At 43.8% G+C, this 22,796-nt stretch overlaps 1 protein-coding gene across 1 annotated transcript in view; it reads right to left on the minus strand.

Moving 5' to 3' along the window:
- Positions 1-372: 372 nt before the first annotated feature.
- kcnh1b (potassium voltage-gated channel, subfamily H (eag-related), member 1b) overlaps positions 373-22,796 on the minus strand; it is a 40,171-nt gene continuing 17,747 nt past the window's right edge. Inside the window, exons 7-11 of the mRNA XM_070922407.1 lie at positions 19,708-20,137; positions 12,451-12,650; positions 11,316-11,568; positions 7,646-7,842; positions 373-1,221 (exon numbers count right to left, since the gene is read on the minus strand). Coding sequence (XP_070778508.1) covers positions 373-1,221; positions 7,646-7,842; positions 11,316-11,568; positions 12,451-12,650; positions 19,708-20,137 — 1,929 coding nt within the window. The remainder of the gene's footprint in view (positions 1,222-7,645; positions 7,843-11,315; positions 11,569-12,450; positions 12,651-19,707; positions 20,138-22,796) is intronic.

Here is a 22,796-nt window from a genome sequence, read left to right on the forward strand (position 1 = left end):
AAACCAACCCTTTAGAACACAATTTCCTTCATCACAGTGCCAGAGTCCTGTTTAAAACAACAACGTTAAAGCCATCTGTTATTATTGCCGATATCATGTGAAGGTCTGAAGGCTAGAAACCCTCTGAAGGACCAAAGGTGCCATCGTGACTGTCAGGACTCTTTCTATAGTCTCTGATCAAAGTAAAAATCAGCCTTGTTTCAGTCTGTATTTTGCAGAGTGATGCAGCGAACGTAACAAAGTGCTTTTGTCGTCTGTGATATCATCATCGACCAGCATCAGCTCAGCTTCAGTGTAGTCAGAAGCTCTTCTCTGACATCTGGAGGCTGAACGGGTCGAGTTCCATTCCTGTGGACTGACTTCATGTCCAGTTTAGGAGAAGCTATCCTTATCGGAGTCAGGGGAAGGGGGCCGCGAGATCTCAAAGAAGGAGCCAGACGACTTCCTGGACTTGAGAAGTCGCAGCATCTCAGCCAGCTGAGTCTCCAGCCCTGCCATGCGACTGTTCAGAGATCTGATGTCTCCTCTTAATTCTTGTTTCAGCTCGAGGAAAGAGGCTTGCATGCTCTGCTCCGGTATCGGACAGAAGACCCTCTTCTCGTCAGGCTGGACTGGACTTTGCTCTTGTGGCGTTCTGGCGCCGCCAACACTGTCCAAACGGAGGTCGCTCTTTGTGATGCCGCTGTCACAGGAGTCGGTTTTCTTGAGGGACACCTCATCGTGAGACTTAGTTCTATCGGGCAGCGTCTCCATGGATTCGGCCTTAGAGACGCTGCTCCACGACTCGGCCTTCACGACAGACTCCTTGAATCGTCCCCAGCCTTTAGCTTTGGGGGGCTCTGCGGATTTGCAGCCAATCAGGTTTCCATTTTGGGTGGCGGGAGCGTGGAGCATTACTCGGCTGGAGGTCCTGGATGAAGAGGATGCGGTGGATGTTGAGGAGGTGGTGGGTGTGGCTGGACTCTCTGTCACCATGACTATACTGGTGGAGGCCAGGACCTCTGGACCTTTGGGCGGCTCCGGGGGAACTACACCTTTCTCCACGTCACTGGAGCCCTGTTCGACCCGCTCGGTGGCGAGCCGTGCCTCCCTCTGCTGCCTGAAACGCTGGAAGAGTCGTCGGACTGGATGATCCGGAGGGAGGTTCAGAGGAGCCTCATTCTTCCTCTTCAACATCTCCTCCTCCTCACGTTTCACATCACTAATCTTCCGGAAGACGATCTGTAACAGACAGGAAACCAGAGAAACGATCTGAACTTTGTCAAACAAATATCTCCACTTCTTTGAAATTAGCAAAAATCAAAGACTCTGAATTTGTGTTAAATCAGCATAATTAATTCATTTCGATGGAATCACTGTGATCAGAGGATTCACTCGTGAAGTAAGTCCGTGCACATTTTTGACGTCAAGTTCAACTTTGGTGAACTTTCACACAGGAATTTGCATTATATAGAAACATAGGTGATAAATGCTGAGGGATGCAGAAAGGTCGGGTCCAGATCTGAACCAGACCACCCGGAGCTTCAGGCCATCAATTAAAACTGCAAAAGGAGCACTCACATGTCAAAGTGTTTGGAGTGAGCGTCTACAGCTGTTAAAACTAGTCATTTATTATTAAAGAATCATCTCCGTGCTGTTCAGAGCTCTGAGACCTGATTGGAAAAAAGAGAGACATTAAGAGGAATCCCTTTTTTCCCTTGCATCAAAATGTCAGTGTAGAAAAAAGGAGTAGATAGTTTGAGATTAAATATCTTTACTTTAGCGTGTAAACATAAAGGGTACATTAAAGTCCTTTCTCCAGAAAACAAATACGTCCTTTGAGGTGTTCTCTGTAAAAAAAAAAAATATATATATATTTGGATTTAAAAAGTAGTCTGACTTGTTTTGGGTATGGGTAGGTTGTAGGTTGTAGGTTGCAAGTCCTGATGCAAATTAGTGATTAATGATATTGGGTTATGTAAATGTCACATTCCACTCATAATAATAGACAGACGGTTTACACTTCAGTTATAAAATTGACAAAACTACAGTCTCAGAATAATCATCAGCCTTCTCTGGAGACGAATAGCACGTGGGGGACATCTACAGCGATGGTTACAGATGTGCTGGGAACAGACAAAATGATGCAGACACTTCATGAGAAAACACTAACTTTGACTGACTCCATCATCACTGTCCAAATGTGTCATCAAAGGTGATATTTTCAATATGTTTATTGCTTATAAACAAGACTGAGAGTCTGCAGTCATGCTAGCAGCTGTGAGGCTGTATGTAGGCACAACGGTGTCTTGAGCTAAATGCTAGCATTAGCATGCTAATGTTGGCTAATTAGTAGTAAACAGAAAGCACTACAAACTGTGCCATTAATCAAAGCATTGGACAATTGATCATTTGACCTGCTGGTGGCGCTAGAGGAAAAAGGAGGGTCACCAAAGTCATCTTCTGGGGCCAAAAAAAACATTTAATCTGGATCAGAATGATCCGGATTTGGAAATCCCTGTTTTTTCTAACCAGGAATCAGTTAATCCGTCTTACTTTTGTACCAGTTGATCAAAGAAAATTGGATTGGGATCACCCTGATCCAAAATCCAACTTTTTAGGATCACCAAATCCGGATTATCAGCGCGCTGAATGGTAACAACAGGTAACAGCCAGCAGGGGGGGCCACTTTAAGTGTTTTTAATTGAAGAAACGGGCCAACAGAATGCCAACATGCTCTTCCATCTTTAATACTTAATAAACAGTCAGACTCTTCAGCTGACCCACGATAAGTAAATTATAACAAACATATGAATTCACCACAAATACACATTTTTACATAAATACACGAAACTGAGTGTCCACTGACCAGATGTGGGGTTCATCTCTGACAATCATTCTATTGTAAATAATTTACAGTGGTAAATGATAATTACATTTAATTATTTTTTTACTTTACCACAGTAATAGTTAAACAAATCAAGTGCAAAATATAAATAAATGTATTTAAACTACATGATTTAAGTGTATTTTCGATTCATTTTGAATTTTTCATGATATTTTGATCCCTGAATCCACCCGTCAGCTGGGATCAGAGTAATCAGAGTAATCCTGTTTTTTTGGATCAAAGTGATCCCAGTCCTACTGAAAAGTTTTGAACAACACAGACTGAGGGTTTTATCCAGATTACGTGATCCGATACGATTTTCATAATCCAGATTTTCTTTTGAACAACCCATTTTCAAGATTTGATTCAATCCGATGGGATTACTTTTGAACAACTGGCCCCTGGTGACCATGAATATCTGCGCCAAAGTTCACGGCAATCCATTTAATAGTTGATGAGATCTCAGTCTGGACTAAAGTGGTGGACCCACCAATCGACCTTGTGATGGCGAGAGCCACCTGACCAGGTGTCAGCTGACATGGTGGCTCTGTGGTGAGCACACATGCCCAGTTTGAAGGTCACAGATTCAAAAGCCAGTTGTGGAGTTTTGTTATCTAGAAACAAGAATGGCCCTGATCTTATTTTAGTCCTCCAGCACTGAGTATTATTTGACTTGTAATTTAATTAACTACACTAAACAAGATTTTGATCTTGTTTTAAGATCTCTGGTAGCTGCACATCCTGACTTACTGCTGAAACCTGATGAGACATTTCTGCTGTGTTGTATAAAAAATCACAACTTTTATATAATTAAGAGCGTTAAATGAGAACTGGTTTAAACATAACGAGCGGTGTCAGGCTGGGAGACTAACACATATAAAACAGTGGCCTGGTCCTTTAATCTCCTGACGTTGCACCAGATGTTTTAACATCTTCACTCCAGACTGCGTCTGCTGCAGGTGATGCAGGAAGTGAAGGTTAAATTACGGCTGACCGGCTGTAAATCGATGTGTGACTTTAATGTACATTAACGTGTCGGGGGCCGCGGGCCACATGTGACCTCCTGAGTGTGTCTTTATTCTGCAGCGACGGGCGGCGAGGCTTTCCCCTCAGCGATGTCATCAGTATGTTGAACCCTGAGCCAATCATTGAGCTCCTGACCTGCTGAAATTGGATGGTGTGGACGGTTCAATCAGAGAGCTCTTAGAGGTGATGAGAACAGAGGAACACAGAATGTGAGAGAACTGCTGATGTTCCTCTGATACGAACACAATATATGAGACGGAGACTCTGCTGCACTCAACTGGAAACACATCAACTCTGCAGTCTGAGCCGCTGACAGGCCTCAGCCAGAACTGATGTTTCTGTTTCAGCAGAAACAAACTCAACATTAACACATCATCAGCTACAGATCAACACGGTCCTCCATGTGGAGTCGTGTTTGAGTCTCCTGATGGATGAAGTCCAGTCTTCTCTCTCTGTTAGCTCTGGTTCTGGTCTCCTCCACCTCCTGAGGGAAACATCTGGCTCTTTAGCTGCTAAATGCTGCACTATGTCCAGCAGCTGGTCTCTACCCGAGTCTGTCTGCTGTCTGTGAACCAGGACAGATAGACCAGGAGCCCAGAGTGAACCAGGACAGATAGACCAGGAGCCGAGAGTGAACCAGGACAGATAGACCAGGAGCCCAGAGTGAACCAGGACAGATAAACCAGGAGCCCAGAGTGAACCAGGACAGATAAACCAGGAATTGAGAGTCACTATGTAGACTCAGAGACAACAACACACTGATTTCACGTTGTCATTTTATACATTGGGATTATAAAAAATATCCATTACAGCTGCTTTAAATGTGATATCAGGAAATGCAATGTGTTAACTGACATCTCCAAAACTTCCTACGTTAAAAAACAGTCAGTGATTCCAAATACACAGAAACTTGTTTGCTGTCTTGATTCTGCTGCAGCGAAACTTTTGTAGAAGATTCCTGGAGACGAAGTGGAGACGTTATCTCACACTCAACCATCAGCTGAGCTTTTCTTCCTGTTTAAAAGAAGTGTTGAGGCTGAACGCGAGACTTGTTTTAAACGTTTGAAAGGTCAGCTGGTTTGGAGGTGAGAGCTGCTCTGGCAGGTCGTTCCTCTTCACAGGCCTCATTATTGCACAGCCAAGCAGAACAGGACACGATGGCTTTCACATCGATTTACGGCGAGGGGGGGGGGAGTGCAACTTGTGGTGACCATCACAGCATTTCATACTCGCTCTCCTTGTTTGTCATTTAAACCTTACAGGAGATTAAACAGTCAGTCTGGGTTTCACTTTAGTCTTAAGAAGCAGTTTCCAGATGAACACGGTGACAGATTCATTCAGCCTTCAGGATGAGAAATCCACTCCTTTTCCTTTTGTTTCAGGAACCTTCTAGACACATGAAGACAGATACTGGCACTGAAGACGGGAAAAAGACACCTGACCTGCTTGTTTTGGAAAATGACTGAAATAATCTTAAACCTCTGGTAACACTGACTGATCATCTGATTCTGTTTTGGCTCAATAGTAAAGGATTGAGTGGGGGGGTGAAGGATGTGGTCACACCTGGGCCAAGAAGGACCACGAGGGGACAAGAAGGACCACGAGGGGACAAGAAGGACCACAAGGGGACAAGAAGGACCAAGAGGGGCCAAGAAGGACCACGAGAGGCCAAGAAGGACCACGAGGGGCCCACTAACAGTTTGAGAACAGAACAAAAACAGATTATTTATTCTCTTAGCATCTTCACACTGGCCTCTAGTCTCCTTTAGAATTGATAAAATGTCGTTACTAGTTTATGAGCTCTGAATGGTTTAGCACCAACTGCCCCCCCCGACTTCTATTAATGAAAGTAGACTCAAAAACAGAAACACCTCTCAGTATAACTCAATACATGACTTTATAAGAAGCTTCAGTTTGATTTACAGGAGGTGTTTTCGCAGGTTGCACCTTTTTATCAGTTTTGGATTCTTTTCTCATTCACTCTACAGAAGCTATTATAAGGAAGGCAGTTGTATATGTATAACTATATATATAATATAATATAATATAGTGTCTATAGAAAAGGACTTGGACTATGGTTAGAACCGGCCCCCGTGGGGTTTTGTTCCACGGCTGGCTTGACTTCCTGTCTCTCTGATATCTGAAATAATCTGAAAACAGAAATAGTTTCTGTGGTTTTAAAGCAGCTGTTAGTTTCACTTCAGCTCACACACCAGAGTCAAATTAACTCAGCTTGTATCATTTTAAACGCAAAAGATGTAGTTTGATGATATCGTGAAGTATCATGGGATCATGGGAGTTGTTGTCTTCATTGCTAAACAACCAAATCTATCCGACGTGACTCAGACAGAAATCATGTTCACGTTTATTCACGTTGTGTCATTTCATTCTAATGAAACAGCCGCAAGTAACGTTAGCCACTGTAACGTTAACCGTTAGCTGAGCGGACTACAGCCACTGCAGCTAATGTTATGTGGTGAATTGAGTGGGGGGCAGCCCAGTGCTGTTATCTGTCAAAACAATCAGACTGTAGATAACTTCATGAGAGTGTTGAACGGCTTCGTAACGTTATACCATTACCGTACGCATTAGCCACCGGTCACAGCAGCACATCGTAGTGAGCTAGATCAATAAATGAGGTCTCTACTGGATTACTGGGCAGCGGTTACATCCTGTTCCTTCATCGCTCTCTGACGTGTTTCTCCTGAAGTTACAGGAACTAGATAACTAATGCTAAACGGACTTACGCAGCACTTTTCATTCACTCATTCACACAGAGACGAGCCACCATGCGAGGTGCTGGCCTCCATCAAGGAGGCTTCGACATGTGGACGAGGAGCCGGGGATCAGTGCTAACCACTGCACCACCATGTCCTGAATTTACGTCCCTCTGACATGAACAGGTCTGGACATGCGCTATCTGAGTTAATGGACCACTGATGAAACTGTAAATCAGTACATTGATTGTTGTTGTATCGATCAACATCGATCTTATTAAATCGACCTCTCAGGGCTGAAGGACTCGTTGCCTCTTGCTGCTGATATTAACTGAGAAGAAGAAGAATGAAAGACACAACAACACAGCGGTTTGTTGTTGTGTCTTTACATCCTGGTGTTTATTTAATTCTCACCTGGAAGCTGTTTTATTAAACTTTAATCAGGTCCGACACGTTTCTGACTTTAGCATTAGCATTAAGCTAGCAGTGCTGGTCTTCTCTTTATTAGAACTGATCCTTCCACAGATTCTTTATTACTGGTTTAAACATCCGACAGTGTTTGATGGAGGCCTCATTAATAGGATGTTCGTCTCTGGTCAAATGTTTGTTTTCTGTTCAGCCTGCAGTGTGTTTGTCTGCAGCATCAGTGGAGGTGTGAACACAGCGCTCTGTCATCATCCACCTCCGCACTGTTGGCTTCACTGACATCTCACCTGCTCTGTGGAGGAGGACGAGCTGACAACAAAGCAGCTTATGTAAAGTCTTCAGTGTGAAAACAACAGAGCGACTCCTGCAAGCCGATCTGAGGTCACATGACTCCCACACACACAAACATTCATGTTTCTCCATGTTGTTTTTGTCCCCCTGAGTTTTACTCAGTTTAAAGTCTCTGATGTGTCGTTATCCAGTTATTTCTCTCTAACGGAGTCCAGACACAATAATGAAGGACGCTGCTGGTTTCTGCAGGATCATCTTAATCCAGAATAAATACAGGTTTAAAAGAAATACAGAAGAGTGAGGAGGTGTGCTGACTCACCCTCTTCCTCAGGTTGTAGGTGAGCACCAGGTTTCTGGAGAAGTGGTTTGCGAAGGCGGAGTAAAACTCCAGAACTTTCTGCAGCGCGTCTCGTTTGATGATGTGGAGGTCGCAGTAGGTCAACGCTCGCACGTTAGCGCAGGACTGCGCCAACGTCATCTCCTTCCAGAACACGTCACCAAACACGTCCCCTTTACCTGCAGACAGACAGGCAGGCGGACAGGTTACAGACAGTCTCACCTCCACAGCGTTTAAACAGCAGATCTGAGGAACGTGAAGCTCTGGAACCGTGTCAAACTCTGCTGTGACACAAGCTAACTCACAGTTAGTGGTGGAAACAGGTCAAATCAGCCAACAAATACTTGAAGTGTTTCTGTGCTGTTCACTGTCAGCTGATTGGTCCAAACAGCTTTAGCTTCGTGCTACATCATTCACACAGAAGGCTGCAGACAGTTTATCTGTGAAGTTGATTCACTCTAGTTCTTTCTGCATTGTATTTGTACTGTGTGTGTGTGTAATCATGTGACGAGGCGTCATCGTGGAATAAAGAAAAGTCTAAAAGTCTAAAAAGTCTTTAGTCAAAGGAGACAGAAGTAAATAGATCACTGCGCTAGAATTAGAGAAGGTGAAATAAAGTGGAGGGACACATCAGGATAAATAACCTGTTAAAGTGGAGACTGTTTTGCAGTTTAGTGCCAGATGAAGTGACACCTCATTTGTATCAGAAACAGTGTGCGGAGATTATAAATAACATCTGATATTAAAGTTTAGTGTCTCTGAGCGTCTCTCATTAATGAAGCAGCAGAGCGCTGCAGTGAAAACACACATCTATCATGGTGTTGATGCAGTCTGCAGCCACTCTGATTAAACATCGTCTTATTGTGAAAAGAGGAAGTGAAGCTGAGGTGAGCACATGGACTTAGATAGATAGAGTCTAATGTGCTGTGAAAGTGGACGCGGTGTTCGGCTCAGAGTGTTTCTGAGAAATCTGCGGTCTCTAAAAGTCTAAATATTTATCCAGAGAGGAACTGAGGCTGATTCGGTCTGTTGATAAAGCGTCTCCTCTGGTAATCATCTGGAAGTAAAAGCAGGTATCTACAGGACAGAAGCAGGTCAGCAGAGTCCGTCAGCACGCCTCCGTAACAGCAGCTGGACCAGCGAGCAGCGACTGCTCCTGGCTGCCATCTCAGTTCGGGTCCAGGAACGGAGGCAGACTTTGAGAAGTCGATTAACGCCACGTTCACCTTCACGTCAGCGTCCTGGTTGTACTTACTGCTGTAATATCTCCCACTGGCAGTGACATCTTAATATTAAATATAATGAACTTTCCTTTTGGTTTGTATCCGGTATCAAATGTTAACGAAACATGTAACAATAAAACATGAGGCTTCACTGTTTGGGGGCAGCCATCTTGGAATTATGTGAATGATTACAGGAGGTTTTCCTGTTCTGCTGATGTGAACGCAGCATGAGACCGTTCTTTACTGAAATAAAACTTCCATCATCTGTTAGGGAAGCAACGATTATTAGCAATACCGATTCACCTGCCGATTGTTTTCTCAATTAATCAATGAATCATTTGTCTTTTAAATGTCATAATTAGTGAAACATGTTGATTACACGTATTTGAATATATAGTTTGTCAGCCTCAAATTCTTTTTGTCCCAAAGATATTCAGTTTATTATCATATAAGACAAAAGCAGAAAATCATCACACGGAGAAACAGAAACCAGAGAATGTTTCACATTTCTGCTCGATCATCAAAGTCATTTTCTGTTGATCGACTAATCAATTACTCAAGTAATTGTGTCAGCTCTCACATCTGTAAAAATTTGGAGTACAAATGAAATTATTCTAAAATTATTTGAATGCCTCAAAAAGAAGAAAAGTATTATGGCTGCCTCGGTCTGTTGAAGCGCATTGTTTTGCCTTGTTTTGTTTGTAAACAGCGTTTCTTGTTTTGCCTCACGGAGCTCTTTCACCAGAGAAGAGCTCATGAACATCAGGGGAACAACTCCAGTGGATTTGTTTCCCGAATTTCTTGCACCTTTCTTATTTTACCTTTTATATTCTACTTATTTGTTGTCAAAACAATAGCACCTTCAGACCACGGCAAATTCCTTGTAATGTATGTTACTTGGCAATAAACAGTTTCTGATTCTGATTCTAAACAGGGTCTCAAATACAACAGAAACAGGGGAGCAGGTCAAGAATGAACCTTCACTTTCTGTTTCTGGGGTTAATATGCTAATGGCCAACATTAATATGCTAATGGTCTGACATTAACATGCTAATGGCCCAGCATGAACATGCTAATGAACCAACATTAACATGCTAATGGTCCAGCATGAACATGCTAATGAACCAACAGTAGCATATCAAAATACAAGTACAAATACTGGGTGCTTGTTTTTTGACATTCAGAATTTTAGAATGTTATTTTTAGCCAATTAGCATTTCAACATGCACACATGTTAACAGGTTATTTAGTATGCAATACAAAAGATAATGTCACCATGCAAACATTGTATAATTACCATGTTAGCATGTAAAGATGCTGAAAGTGTGTTTTATTACCAGCGACAGTGGAACATAAGGTTTGTGCATTTCTGCAAGCTGCCGTCAGGATGTTACACCAAAATGTAGCCATGTCCATGCTAATGTTAGCATGTTAATGTTTTAAAGTGAAATAGTGACGGGTTGGTGCTCATTGGTTTCATCCTCTGGGGATCATGAATGTCTGAATTAAAGTTCATGTTAAGTCATCGACACTGAGACATCCTCGCAGCCTCTCAGCTCGTCTGGAAAGAAAATGTGAATGTTTTATGCAAACAGTCTCTGGTGCTGCCTGCAGAATACTGCTGGATATCAGGGAGTTGTTAAAGAGCTCAGAGGTTTTGTGAATTGCATAATGACTCTGACAGCTGTTCGTTCAGCCGTGCTCCGCCTCGACAGCTTCCTCCGTCGTCTTTCACTGGGTTTGTTTCTGAACCGCTCCATCAGCCCAAAACAAAGGCAGCATGTTTCAGAAATGAGAGTCTTTGCTAATGAGAGCCCCGGAGCACAGTTCCTACGCATACTGACGGAAATAGCAAACACCTTTTGTTTTTGGCTTTGATGCGCTGAGGAAGCAGGTGACTCTGCAGGGTTCAGTGTTTGTGTTTCAGAGCTCAGGTGTTTCTGCGGAGGTGGTGTCAGCTGGCAGCAGCAAGAACACTTTTTCAATTCTCCTTTTCACTTCCAGACTAAAACACACTCTGACACTTCGTTTTTGTTCCTGCTGAAGGAGCTTTTATACACCTGAGAGACGAGTCGATGACGCACAACTGGACTGTTAGAAACAGAATTTACCATACAAACATAAGCTGATTAGACATTGACTCAATAAAACTCCTCTGTTTGTGATTTCGTTGTGCGACAGGATCAATGAGTTCCTGCATTTTTAACTGCCTCACAAGGTTTAGGCAGCAGGTTGGGCATCAGGCAACCAGGAGTTTGGTTGTCCCTGTTGAAGAAATCTACTTTGATTCTAATGTTTGTAATTTTGTATTATTATTATTATTATTATTATTTGTTCTTATTCTGTGGTTTCAGCTCGTCCACTGTGAGAATCGGTTGTTTCGTCTGGTTGTAAATCTGAATTCTTTTGAATTGAACCAAACTCCTCACCTAAAATGGCCACCACCTCGTCGTCCTGGATGACCTCCAGAGACCCCGACACCACGAAGCAGAGGCTGTCCACGCTCTCTCCGGCGTGGTAGATGAGGTCTCCTGGCGCGCTGTGGACGGTCTGGAACTCCATGGCGAGGGCTCGAAGGCAGCCGTCACTGGCCAGCCGGAACGCCGGGTGTTCCTTAAACACCTTCCTGTTGAGGTGGACGCAGATATCTGCTCGCATATCCTTCGGACAAATCTGTAGCACCTGCAGACACAGAGGTCACACAGAGGTCACACTAAGGTCACACAGAGTTCATATTGGGGTTAAACGGAGGTCACACTGAAGTCAAACTGGGGTCACACTGAGGTCGAAGTGAGTAAATGGTAAATGGACTTCACTTATATTGCGCTTTTCAACTGTAATGGTTCCCAAAGCGCTTTACAGATCTGGTCTCATTCACACACAGATGGCGACTGAGCTGCCATGTAAGGTGCTGGCCTCCATAGGAAGCAACTTAGGGTTCAGCGTCTTGCACTTCAACATGTGGACGGGGGGAGCCGGGGAATCGAACCCACACTGAGTCACACAGAGGTCACGCAGAGGTCAAACTGAGGTCACACTGAGGTCAAACTGAGGTCACAGCCCAGGCTCAGTGAGCTAGACAAAGAGGGAGACCACGCAAGATTTAAAGTAATTTAAACAATGTTTTAATTGAGAGGAAGACAAAGGCAACGGTAATAAATGAATCTGTAGTCTGCAGATCAGTAGTGAATGCAATGCTGAATGTATGTATAGTGTTGTAAAGACAAAACCAAGGGACCAAATGATGATGGCAGGAGAGAGAGAGAGAATACAGAGCCAGCCTAAATAACCGAGGCCCAGCATGCCCAGGTGAAAGACTAATTGGATGGCTCCGCCCACCTCTACCTGCAAAAAGAAAACACAAAACAGCAGGAGGAGCACTGACAGAGTCAGAGGCCGTCACCGGGGTCAAAGCAGGGTCAAACTGAGGCCACACAGAGAAAAGAAAGCTACCCAATCACAGTGTGACAGGCCTCGACTATGACACAACATCAGTGACCTACATGTCTGAATGGAACGGTGTCACCTCTGTGGAGTAAAACTGAGGTGTTGATGAGGTGTTACCTTGTCGGTGTCGATGCCTCTGGACATGGACCAGGTGGACACAATGTAGTCCATCACCCGCTCACTAAGGCCTTTGGGGACCTGGTAGAGTTTGAGGAAGTCTCGTACGCTGTTGAGCATCTCGTGGTAGCGGTTGGTGTTGGCGTACATCTGCTGGAAGATGGTGGTGACGTTACCGAAGATGGTGGCGTAGAGCAGCGCTGTTAACAGGAAGGACACAACATTTTGTTCTGTGGCCAAAGGAAGGAAGGAAGTATATTTGTGCCATAACAAGGAAACATTTATATTAAACATATCTGCAAAACCTTCATCATAAACATTTATTTAAAAATAAAAATACTTTGCGTCGCTCTTTTTAGCTTCAAAAGGATTTGATTCCGTCGTTCATAAAATCCTACAGTCTTACCATCAGTAATGGGGTGCCACAGGGCTCTATTCTTTGTCCATTACTATTTACATTATACATAAATAACATTATTTCTCCTAATCAGTACTTTAATGTCCATTTTTATGTAGATGATACGATTTTATATGTCCCGGGTTCTGACTCATCTTCAGTCTGCCTTTGATGCTTTATAATTATCACTTCTTAATCATAGACTTGTTTTAAATGCAGAAGAGACCAAGTACATGGTATTCTTCACATCCTCCAGAGTCTCTGACTACCCTGCCATTAAAACTTAAAATGTTACCCACATCACTCTGTCTGAGTCACACAAACATGTAGGAGTCTGGTCATTCAAAATTCACCCAAAACTTTGAACTCTGTATAGAATTAAAGGCTGTGTGTCTTTTCTAAACCATGAAACTATTATTCAGTTGACTTTTAATGTCGGCACTTGATTAGAGACATTCTGTACCGTCACACTGCCCCCCAACATTACTTCAGCAGCTAAACTCTGTATATCAAAGTGCATCACTGATGACACATTTCATTTTCATCACTGCTCTCTGTATCACAACGTGGACCTCTAATATATCTAAATAGCTCTACTGTCTTTATCTTGTCTTAAACGACACGAGCCAATAACGACTCAACCTTAGAGATCCAACATGTACGCAGTAAACTAGTTTCTGGTATAACACACCTTTTAAATGGAACCTCAACTTATCATTTTTAGTTATCAACGTAAACAACAAAAAACAACAAACACACCCGAACAATCCCAGCATGCAGCATTAAAGGGCGTTCAAGGGTTCAACACAGCTTGAAAAACTTTGATAGTTTCACAGATTTTTGCTGTCTTTTATTTTCTCCTCTACCACTTTTTGACTTGATAAAGAGTCGGTCTAGACCTGCTCTATTTTGTAAAGTGTCATGAGATGACTTTGTTGTGATTTGCCGCTATATAAATAAAATTGAATTGAATTGAAATTGAACTTGCAGTCAATGCAACATGAGTGATTACGGTCTGTGCAAAAGTCCATTGAATAATAAATAGTTTTGTGGAGGAAATAATCATAATTTTGTTACTGGACTAAAGTTTCTTCAGTCTGAGAGCTGACATCATTGGTCAGATGTGTCTCTGAGTCTATTGACAGCTTAACTGTTAGTGTCTCAGCTCATCAATACAAACTGCTGCAGTCCATCCCTGACTCAGCTGCCCTCCCTCTCAGCCTGTCAGTATGGACCCAGGGTCACTGGATCAATACTGACCCCGTCCACCAGCAGCAGCAGAAACCTGCCGTCATCCTCTGACAGCAGCTCAGACTGTGAAGCTGACTGGAAGCGCCACAATCACTACACACTGTGACCTTTATAAAAGTTACTGTACAGTCTCAACACGGGGGGGCGCCGAGCTAATGCTGAAACAGCATCAGCAGGTCCAGAACCAGAGCCAGGTCCGGAGGTTCACCGCTGAGAAGCTGCACACAAGCTGTTTGTGTTATTTTTATCTTGTTGGACAAAAGAAAGAAGGAAATGTTCAGAAACTCGCTTCATTATTTTAGTCACAAACAGACGTTTGTATCCAACACAGATCTTCATCACATCCACAAACAACAACAAGGCTTTCAGACCAGAAGCCGGATATTTAACCTCAGTCTTTGTTTGTCCTCAGCAACGAGTATCAGGGACACTGAGCTTCCCTCTGCGGTGTTTAATTTCTTTCAGAAAAGGGTTTCTTTGGAGAGCTGTAGGAGGCTCCTGCAGATAAAACTTTACATTCATAATAACATATAATAATATGAACAGAGGTCTGGTCCAGCCTCTCTGGTCCAGTCTCTCTGGTCCAGCCTCTCTGGTACAGTCTCTCTGGTACAGTCTCCCGGAGATTAGAGACGATGTTCTGGAGAGAGAGTGGACCAGCTATTTCTGTCCTTCCTCTTAGACCCCGTCCTCATGTCACAGTAAGCTTTACAACACTCACACTCGCTATGCTAATGACCCAAACTCTCATCCTGGATCCAGGATGCTGGCTGTCATAGCAACCACTTTCCATCAGCCTCCAGCAGCTTGCAGCCACTTTGTGGGCCAGGAAGCTGACAGGGGGGAGTGGGGGGGGGGTTAATCCAATACTCAGCTTCCTTCGGTGTTCCTCATGAATCTAAATAGGAAACCAAAGGTTTACCCAGACTGCATTGCACCCTCAATACAGTCTCAGTACAGGCTGCCTCTACAGGAGCCCCAGAGGGACAAACTGTCAGCTCACCCCTCACAAACAGGAAGAAAAACTGGGTGAGAAGTTTACTTTCACTGGACACTCTGTGACCTCTTGATCTCATTTCAGCAGCATTTCACTGCTGCTGAACAATGTGATGAATGAATCGCATTTTGTGTCATTTACGAGTAAGTAGATATACAGGTACGGTAAGGTAAAAGGGATTTAATGTCAGAAATGAGAGAAGCTTCAGTCTCTTGTTGGAGGTGATATGTGTAAATGTGATCCAGACCAACAGACTGTAGATCCTGATGTGACACGAGACGACGACAGCTTCCGATGAAGGAGACAAATTGTCAACATTAAAGCTCTTCATCCTTCAGCTCAGTGAGGAAAAGCTTTTACCTGCAGATGTTCTCTCTGCTCTGGAAAACCTCCGCAAACTGTCAGTGTACCCTGCATCTGTCTATATACTGTACTACTAATGTTGGCATATATACTGTACATCTAATGTTAGCATCTGTCTATATACTGTACTACTAATGTTGGCATATATACTGTACATCTAATGTTAGCATCTGTCTATATACTGTACTACTAATGTTGGCATATATACTGTACATCTGATGTTAGCATCTGTCTATATACTGTACTACTAATGTTAGCATCTGTCTATATAAACTGTACAACTAATGTTAGCATCTGTCTATATACTGTACAACTAATGATAGCATCTGTCTATATACTGTACTACTAATGTTAGCATCTGTCTATATAAACTGTACAACTAATGTTAGCATCTGTCTATATACACTGTACAACTAATGTTAACATCTGTCTATATACTGTACAACTAATGTTAGCATCTGTCTATATACTATACAACTAATGTTAGCATGTCTATATACACTGTACAACTAATGTTAGCATCTGTCTATATACTGTACAACTAATGTTAGCATCTGTCTATATACTATACAACTAATGTTAGCATGTCTATATACACTGTACATCTGTCTATATACTATACAACTAATGTTAGCATCTGTCTATATACTGTACTACTAATGTTGGCATATATACTGTACATCTAATGTTAGCATGTCTATATACACTGTACAACTAATGTTAGCATCTGTCTATATACTGTACTACTAATGTTGGCATATATACTGTACATCTAATGTTAGCATCTGTCTATATACACTGTACAACTAATGTTAGCATCTGTCTATATACTGTACATCTAATGTTAGCATCTGTCTATATACTATACAACTGATGTTAGCATCTATCTATATACTATACAACTAATGTTAGCATCTGTCTACATTTACTGCCGACAAACACCTTAACTGTTCATGGCGGATATAATCCAAAGACGGACACACACACCGCTCTGTCTATGCTACATATCAAGATGTCTGCATAAACAGACGTGTTCACACGTTTGTCCACGTGGTCATACATTTCAGACATGGACAGCTGTCTGTCTACTGTTCTGTTAATGTCTGTTGCTGTATGGACGTCTGCTTGACTGCACGTGTGGAAGATGTATGCAGACAACCAATGTGGCATGTACAAAACTGTGTATACATCCACGGCCCACCTTGCTGTCCACATGTGTTTTGGAGAATATCAGGGACTTAACTATTAGCAATAGAACTGAAGCCATTAGTCGATACTAAACAGGATATTTGAAGACGTCACCTTGGACTCTGGGAAGTTGTGACGAGTATTTTTTCACTATTTTTGATGCCAAAACCAAAGTGAAGGATAGACGGTTGGACTGATGTTACCAACCACACAGCCAGCAGGACATATTATTGTGAAACAAGTGGTGTAGAAGAAGTTAATTAGATGTGAAGACTTAAGTTGTTGATGAAAGAATTTGTTAAGTTTGTATCTGTATAGGTCATTTGGGGGTGGTCCCAAGGTGATATCTACTGTAGCTGGTAAAGCTGTTGAAGTCTCGTGGCGCAGACACATATTATTGTCTGTGGTGTTGAAATATTACTATGCAGAGCTGCAGGATCCGTGCAGTCACCTCCAGATTTCAGGCTGAATCAGGCATCCTGCTGAGCAGCTGGATGTGTGCAGACTGTAGCAGACAGCAGGGAGGACACGAGTCCAGCCGATCTGACAGTACAGTTAATATTTCAGAGAGGAACTCCACCACACCAGACTGCAGCGTGTCAGGCCTCATCACATCTCTGAGGAAACAACTGCCAACGGAGTGGCCGCCCGTCTCCCTGTGTGGATCGGAGGAGACAGGCCTCTCTAAATCTTCACTGAGCTCAAACAACAGAGAGCGAACCGTCGACAACCACAGTCGCCTCCAGTTTTACTGTCAGGTGCTACAGTACCTCTGGGTAATCCTGAGCATGTAGACCAGGAGAGACCGGCACAGGACAGCAGCAGCTAGCTGTAAAAGTTGGACCATAAACAACACTGAGGAAAGTAAAAAGTTACAATTAAAATGATGTAAAAGTCACTGCTGCATGTGCAGCCTAGTCTGTGTACAAAGATGGGCGACATGACAGCCAAAACGTCTTGATCGCCCCCCTGGTGGCTGCCTGCAGTATAGGTCATAAGCCCCGCCCCCTCCATGTTAGCAGATGGGAGATGGGCCAAACAAAAAAATCAAAGTACACATCAAATACATTTTTCCCAAAGATGGTTTCTGTAGTTCTTATCAGCTGATGTTTGTTCAAGTGTTCATTTTTCTGATCAGTTTGGTTTTAATTTGTTATTTGATGCTATAAAAACGGGGTGAAACGTCAAGATTGACAGCTGTGATTGACTGTGGTGTGTTAGCAATTGGGTCTGGTGGGTGTGTGGGCGGGACCTCAATACCGCGGCTCCACCCCCTGATCACCAGTGAGCAGACTCTTGCTCCAAATGACATCACCAGAGCAAGATGGCAGCGGCCGAGACGCGTCGCCATCTTTATATACAGCCTATGATGTGCAGCCACAAACCTCCCTGAATGACAGTTCGCTTAACACCTCCCCCGAACAGAGATTGTCCAATCATAGCTTAGCAACTGCAGCACACGGCTGCTTGCTACCTACAACAATAACCGTCACTTCCAAGGCCAAGCAGCACGTCACTATCAACATTATTTTGTGGGGTTACATTACCACTAACACATCAACTGTGTGATATTTCCGCTCCGTGTGAAAGCTGACCCTGGAAGCCATCAGAGTTTAAGCTAACGTTAGCAACTAATATTTGGAACCATTGGTGTAAAATGGGTCTATATTTTCAGTTTGTTTAACTAAAGCTTATAATATATATATATATATATATATATATATATATATATATATATATATATCTCATGGGGTGAGAAAATGTCTGACTGTTCCTTTAAACAGCAGCAGCTGAGGTGAAGTCAGAGGAGGGAGTCATTTTGGATAACAATGTTTTACAACGTCACACAGTTGATGGAGCCTCTGATCTCTGCTGAGCTCCAAAACTGATTGAAACTGTCTTCAAATGGCTCAACAGACGCAGGTGGAAAAAAAACTGCCTGAGGAGGTCATTACCTCCTCAGCGGATCAAGGTCACTGTGATGGAAAACAGCCTCCGTCTGTCTGCAAGTCTTTATTAGTTGGTCTTGTTGCTGAGGACAACAACTGTTCATCAGAGTGATGGTGTTGTTTTGTGTACATGGCATCTACGGTGATTTATCAGTCACGTGGCTAATCAATGGACTGTATATATCAGGAAACTTGAAAACAGCAGGGGACACCACCCTGATGAAGGCACACCAATCAGGTCACTTTCACACCTGCAGTCCAGTTCATGTTCACACTGACCGACAGGTAATTCACTGATTGGACAGTTCTGGTGATGTCATCCTGCATCATATTTATGGTCTCTGTCACAAAGAGCATTATGTTATTAAACTGTAAATCCACTGCATGTTATGAATAATGACTACCAGATAGAGACATTACAGTGCGATCTCTGTGTCACACTTTATAATGGACTGCCACAGCATAGGTGTTACCATGGTTACCAAGTGATTTACATACACATATACATTGTTTACGCAGGTCCCTTATAAGATCGCTTCCCGATGGATTGAATAGTAGTTCAGTTCACACACAGTGACCCCGATCTGCTGTGAATACGAGTCAGACGACGGAGTCAACTATCAATAAATTATTGACAGACCTGTCTGACTCTCCTCTGTTTATGTACAGAGGGATCGTGGGATGGCACGTTCAATTTGCCAAAAAAAGACAGATGGAGGACAAAGTCTGGAGGTCAAACAGGGTGGTTCATATAAACGTGGTTTATACCGTGTTGTTGATAGGCAGATCACAGGTTACCACGTCATGTAACTACGCCTGCATGTCCCGGTTTGACTGTGAAGTTGGATTCAAAGGGTTGAAGCTGTACTGATCCATATTTTTATATCAACAATGAATCAAATGACTGTAATCTGAAGGTGTCTCTTGTAATGTTCTTTATAAGTATCATGTTTCATATATTAGTTCCACTTGACACCTGCTTTACATCTGGTTTTAAACAAATAAACCTGAAATTAAAACTATTTCTTCACACAGCTGTAACTGAATTTGAGCAACTGATTCTTTTCTCAGTCTGAAGAAACCAGATCAAGAACTGACAGGAAGTGACTCACAGCCGATCATCATCATGGCCACAGCGAAGATCTTCTCTCCGTCTGTGTTCGGGGCGATGTTCCCGAAGCCGATGCTGGTCAGACTGGTCATGGTGAAGTACAGTGAGGTGATGTAGACCGAGTCCTTGCTGGGCCCCCCTTCCCAGCGTCCCGAACCCGAGGCGTTGAACCGGTACGGCGTCCCCACCGTCTCCCCCAGCAGGAACAGCCAGCTGTCCATCCTCACGCTGTTGGTGTCCTCGTCGATCACCTCGTAGTCTCCGATGCTGTACCAGATACAGGCCAGCCAATGGGCCGCCAGGCCAAACACGCACACCAGTAAAACCAGTACGGCAGCACCGTACTCGATGTAGTGGTCCAGCTTCCTGGCAACACGACCCAAACGCAGCAGACGGACCACTTTGAGAGAGCTGAAGAGACTGCTGATCCCCTGGAGAGGAAGAGGAGGAGACGAGGAGAGGAAGAGGAGGAGGAAGAGACGAGGAGAGGAAGAGGAGGAGGAGGAGGAGGAGGAAGAGACGAGGAGAGGAGGGAAATAATTTCCTTTATGATTCAGATTGAGGTTCAGTTTCAGCAGCAGCATCTTCATCAGACTTCCTCTTCCTCTCAGCTTGATTTTAACTTATGAACAGTATAATAATAACAACAACAACAACAATAATAATGATAATAATAATAATAATACAAAAGTATTTGTTTTCACAATAACACACGTTGTTGATTGGAAACGCTGCTGAAACATTGAAGACACGTTTCGTCTTCCTCATGTTATTATTGTTCTTCCTCATGTGAAGTGTAAACAAGAAAAGCCGACGCTGCAGGAAGTTTCTTTATGAGCAGCACAGTCTCCAACTGGTGGACGGCTGCAGTTTACTGACCGATCGATCGATCGATTGATCCTTCTGGTTGGTCATTTGGTTGATTTACTGATGGAGGGAGAACTCTAACAGGCTCACTGACTGTAAACCGCCCGATCGGTGTGAAGAGGTGAGTTTAATATTATATTATTAATATTATTACTGATGGGCGATGGTTCACCTGGTGAGTTTTATATTATTACTGATAGAAAGTTGTAAACAACAATAACATTACATATAGAAACAGGACAGTCCGGCTGTGGAGGGATCTGAAGACGCTCCAAAAGCCAAGGTAGTAAATAGTAAATAAACAGTAAATAAAATATAAAAATGAAAATAAAAATAGTTACTGAGATATTTGAACATGACTAGGACATAACAGGTATAAGCTTCTATGATATGAAGTATAAAATACTACAAAAGTAAGAACCAAGAACCAAGCTTCAAGTTTTTAGTTTTTGATTACATCTTTGGGTTATCTGAAAATAATGCAGCCTCTCCAGCCAATCAGAGTCCAGTATTCTCTGTGGTTGTAATGTTTTATTCTGCCAACAAAATGATATCTATAATCAAACTGAAAATATCACACGTAATTTACACATACAACTAAATTTGATTTCCATTTTTTGGTTTTAAACATCATAAAATATTGTTCATGTTGTGTTGTTTAACATTTAGTTAAACAGGAAGTGGTTCACAAGGCTGAGCTCAGAGTTTATGATTCATGAATTACCTCTCTGCTACACCCTCTTACACCATTGTCCGTGTGGGGTTTGGTCGTATGTCCAGTTAAATGGTCCAGTTACTAACAGAGGGCTCTCAGAGCTGGCACCAGGGAGGAGGTGAGAACGATCCAGGGGGAACTGAAGGTGAAGATCAGAGAGGCCAAGGAGGAGTACAGGAGGAAGAACAACACCAGAGAGGTCTGGAGTGGAATGAGGACCATCACGGGTTACAGGCCGACCAACAACAGAGGAGCTGGAGGCAGTGTGGACCGGGCCAACAAACTGAATCTGTTTTTCAACAGATTTGACTCTGTGGGCCCTGCTCACCCCCCCATGACTCTTCTGCTGTCTGCCTCCTACCTTCACCTATTCCACTCCCCCCTCCCCCTCCTGCTCCTCATAGCCCCCCACCCCCCTGTGAGAGCTTTCCTCACACCTCGTTCCCCAGTCCCCAGGCTGACGGCACTCTTCAACCTGACGGCACTCTTCAACATGAGCCTGAGTCTTCAGAGGGTCCCCGTGCTGCGGAAGACGTCCTGCCTCGTTCCTGTGCCGAAGACGCCGCGTCCCAGTGACTCCAAGGACAACAGACCCGCGGCACTGACCTCCCACATCATGAAGACCCTGGAGAGACTCGTCCTGGAGCAGCTCCGGCCCTTGGTCAAGCCACACTTGGACCCCCTTCAGTTCGCCTACCAGCCCCGACTTGGAGTGGAGGATGCCATCATCTACCTGCTCAACCGCGTCTACGCCCACCTGGATAAGCCGGCAAGCACTGTGAGAGTCATGTTCTTTGACTTCTCCAGTGCGTTCAACACCATCCGTCCGGCTCTACTGGGTGAGAAGCTGACGGAGATGCAGGTGGATGCCCCCCTCGTGTCCTGGATTGTCAACTACCTGACTGGCAGACCACAGTATGTGCGCTTACAACACTGTGTGTCAGACAGAGTGGTCAGCAACACCGGGGCCCCGCAGGGGACTGTCCTCTCTCCCTTCCTCTTCACCGTCTACACCACGGACTTCAGCTACTGCACTGAGACCTGCCATCTTCAGAAGGTTTCTGACGACTCAGCAATAGTTGGAGTACAGGGCTGCTGTGGACTACTTTGTCACATGGTGCGAGCAGAACCACCTGCAGCTCAACGTGACAAAGACAAAGGAACTGACTGTTGATCTGAGGAGGACCAAGGCGCAGATGACCCCTGTTTCCATCCAGGGGGTCAGTGTGGACATTGTAGAGGACTACAAGTACCTGGGAGTTCACATAGACAATAAACTGGACAGGGTAAAGAACACTAATGCCCTCTACAAGAAGGGCCAGAGCCGTCTCTATTTTCTGAGGCGGCTGAGGTCCTTCAACATCTGCCGGACTATGCTGAGGATGTTTTATGAGTCTGTGGTGGCCAGTGCTATCCTCTATGCTGTTGCATGCTGGGGCAGCAGGCTGAGGGTGGCGGACTCCAACAGACTAAACAAACTGATCCGCAAGGCCAGTGACGTTGTGGGG

The sequence above is a fragment of the Enoplosus armatus genome, chromosome 2 (assembly GCF_043641665.1).
Source record: "Enoplosus armatus isolate fEnoArm2 chromosome 2, fEnoArm2.hap1, whole genome shotgun sequence".
NCBI lineage: Eukaryota > Metazoa > Chordata > Actinopteri > Centrarchiformes > Enoplosidae > Enoplosus > Enoplosus armatus.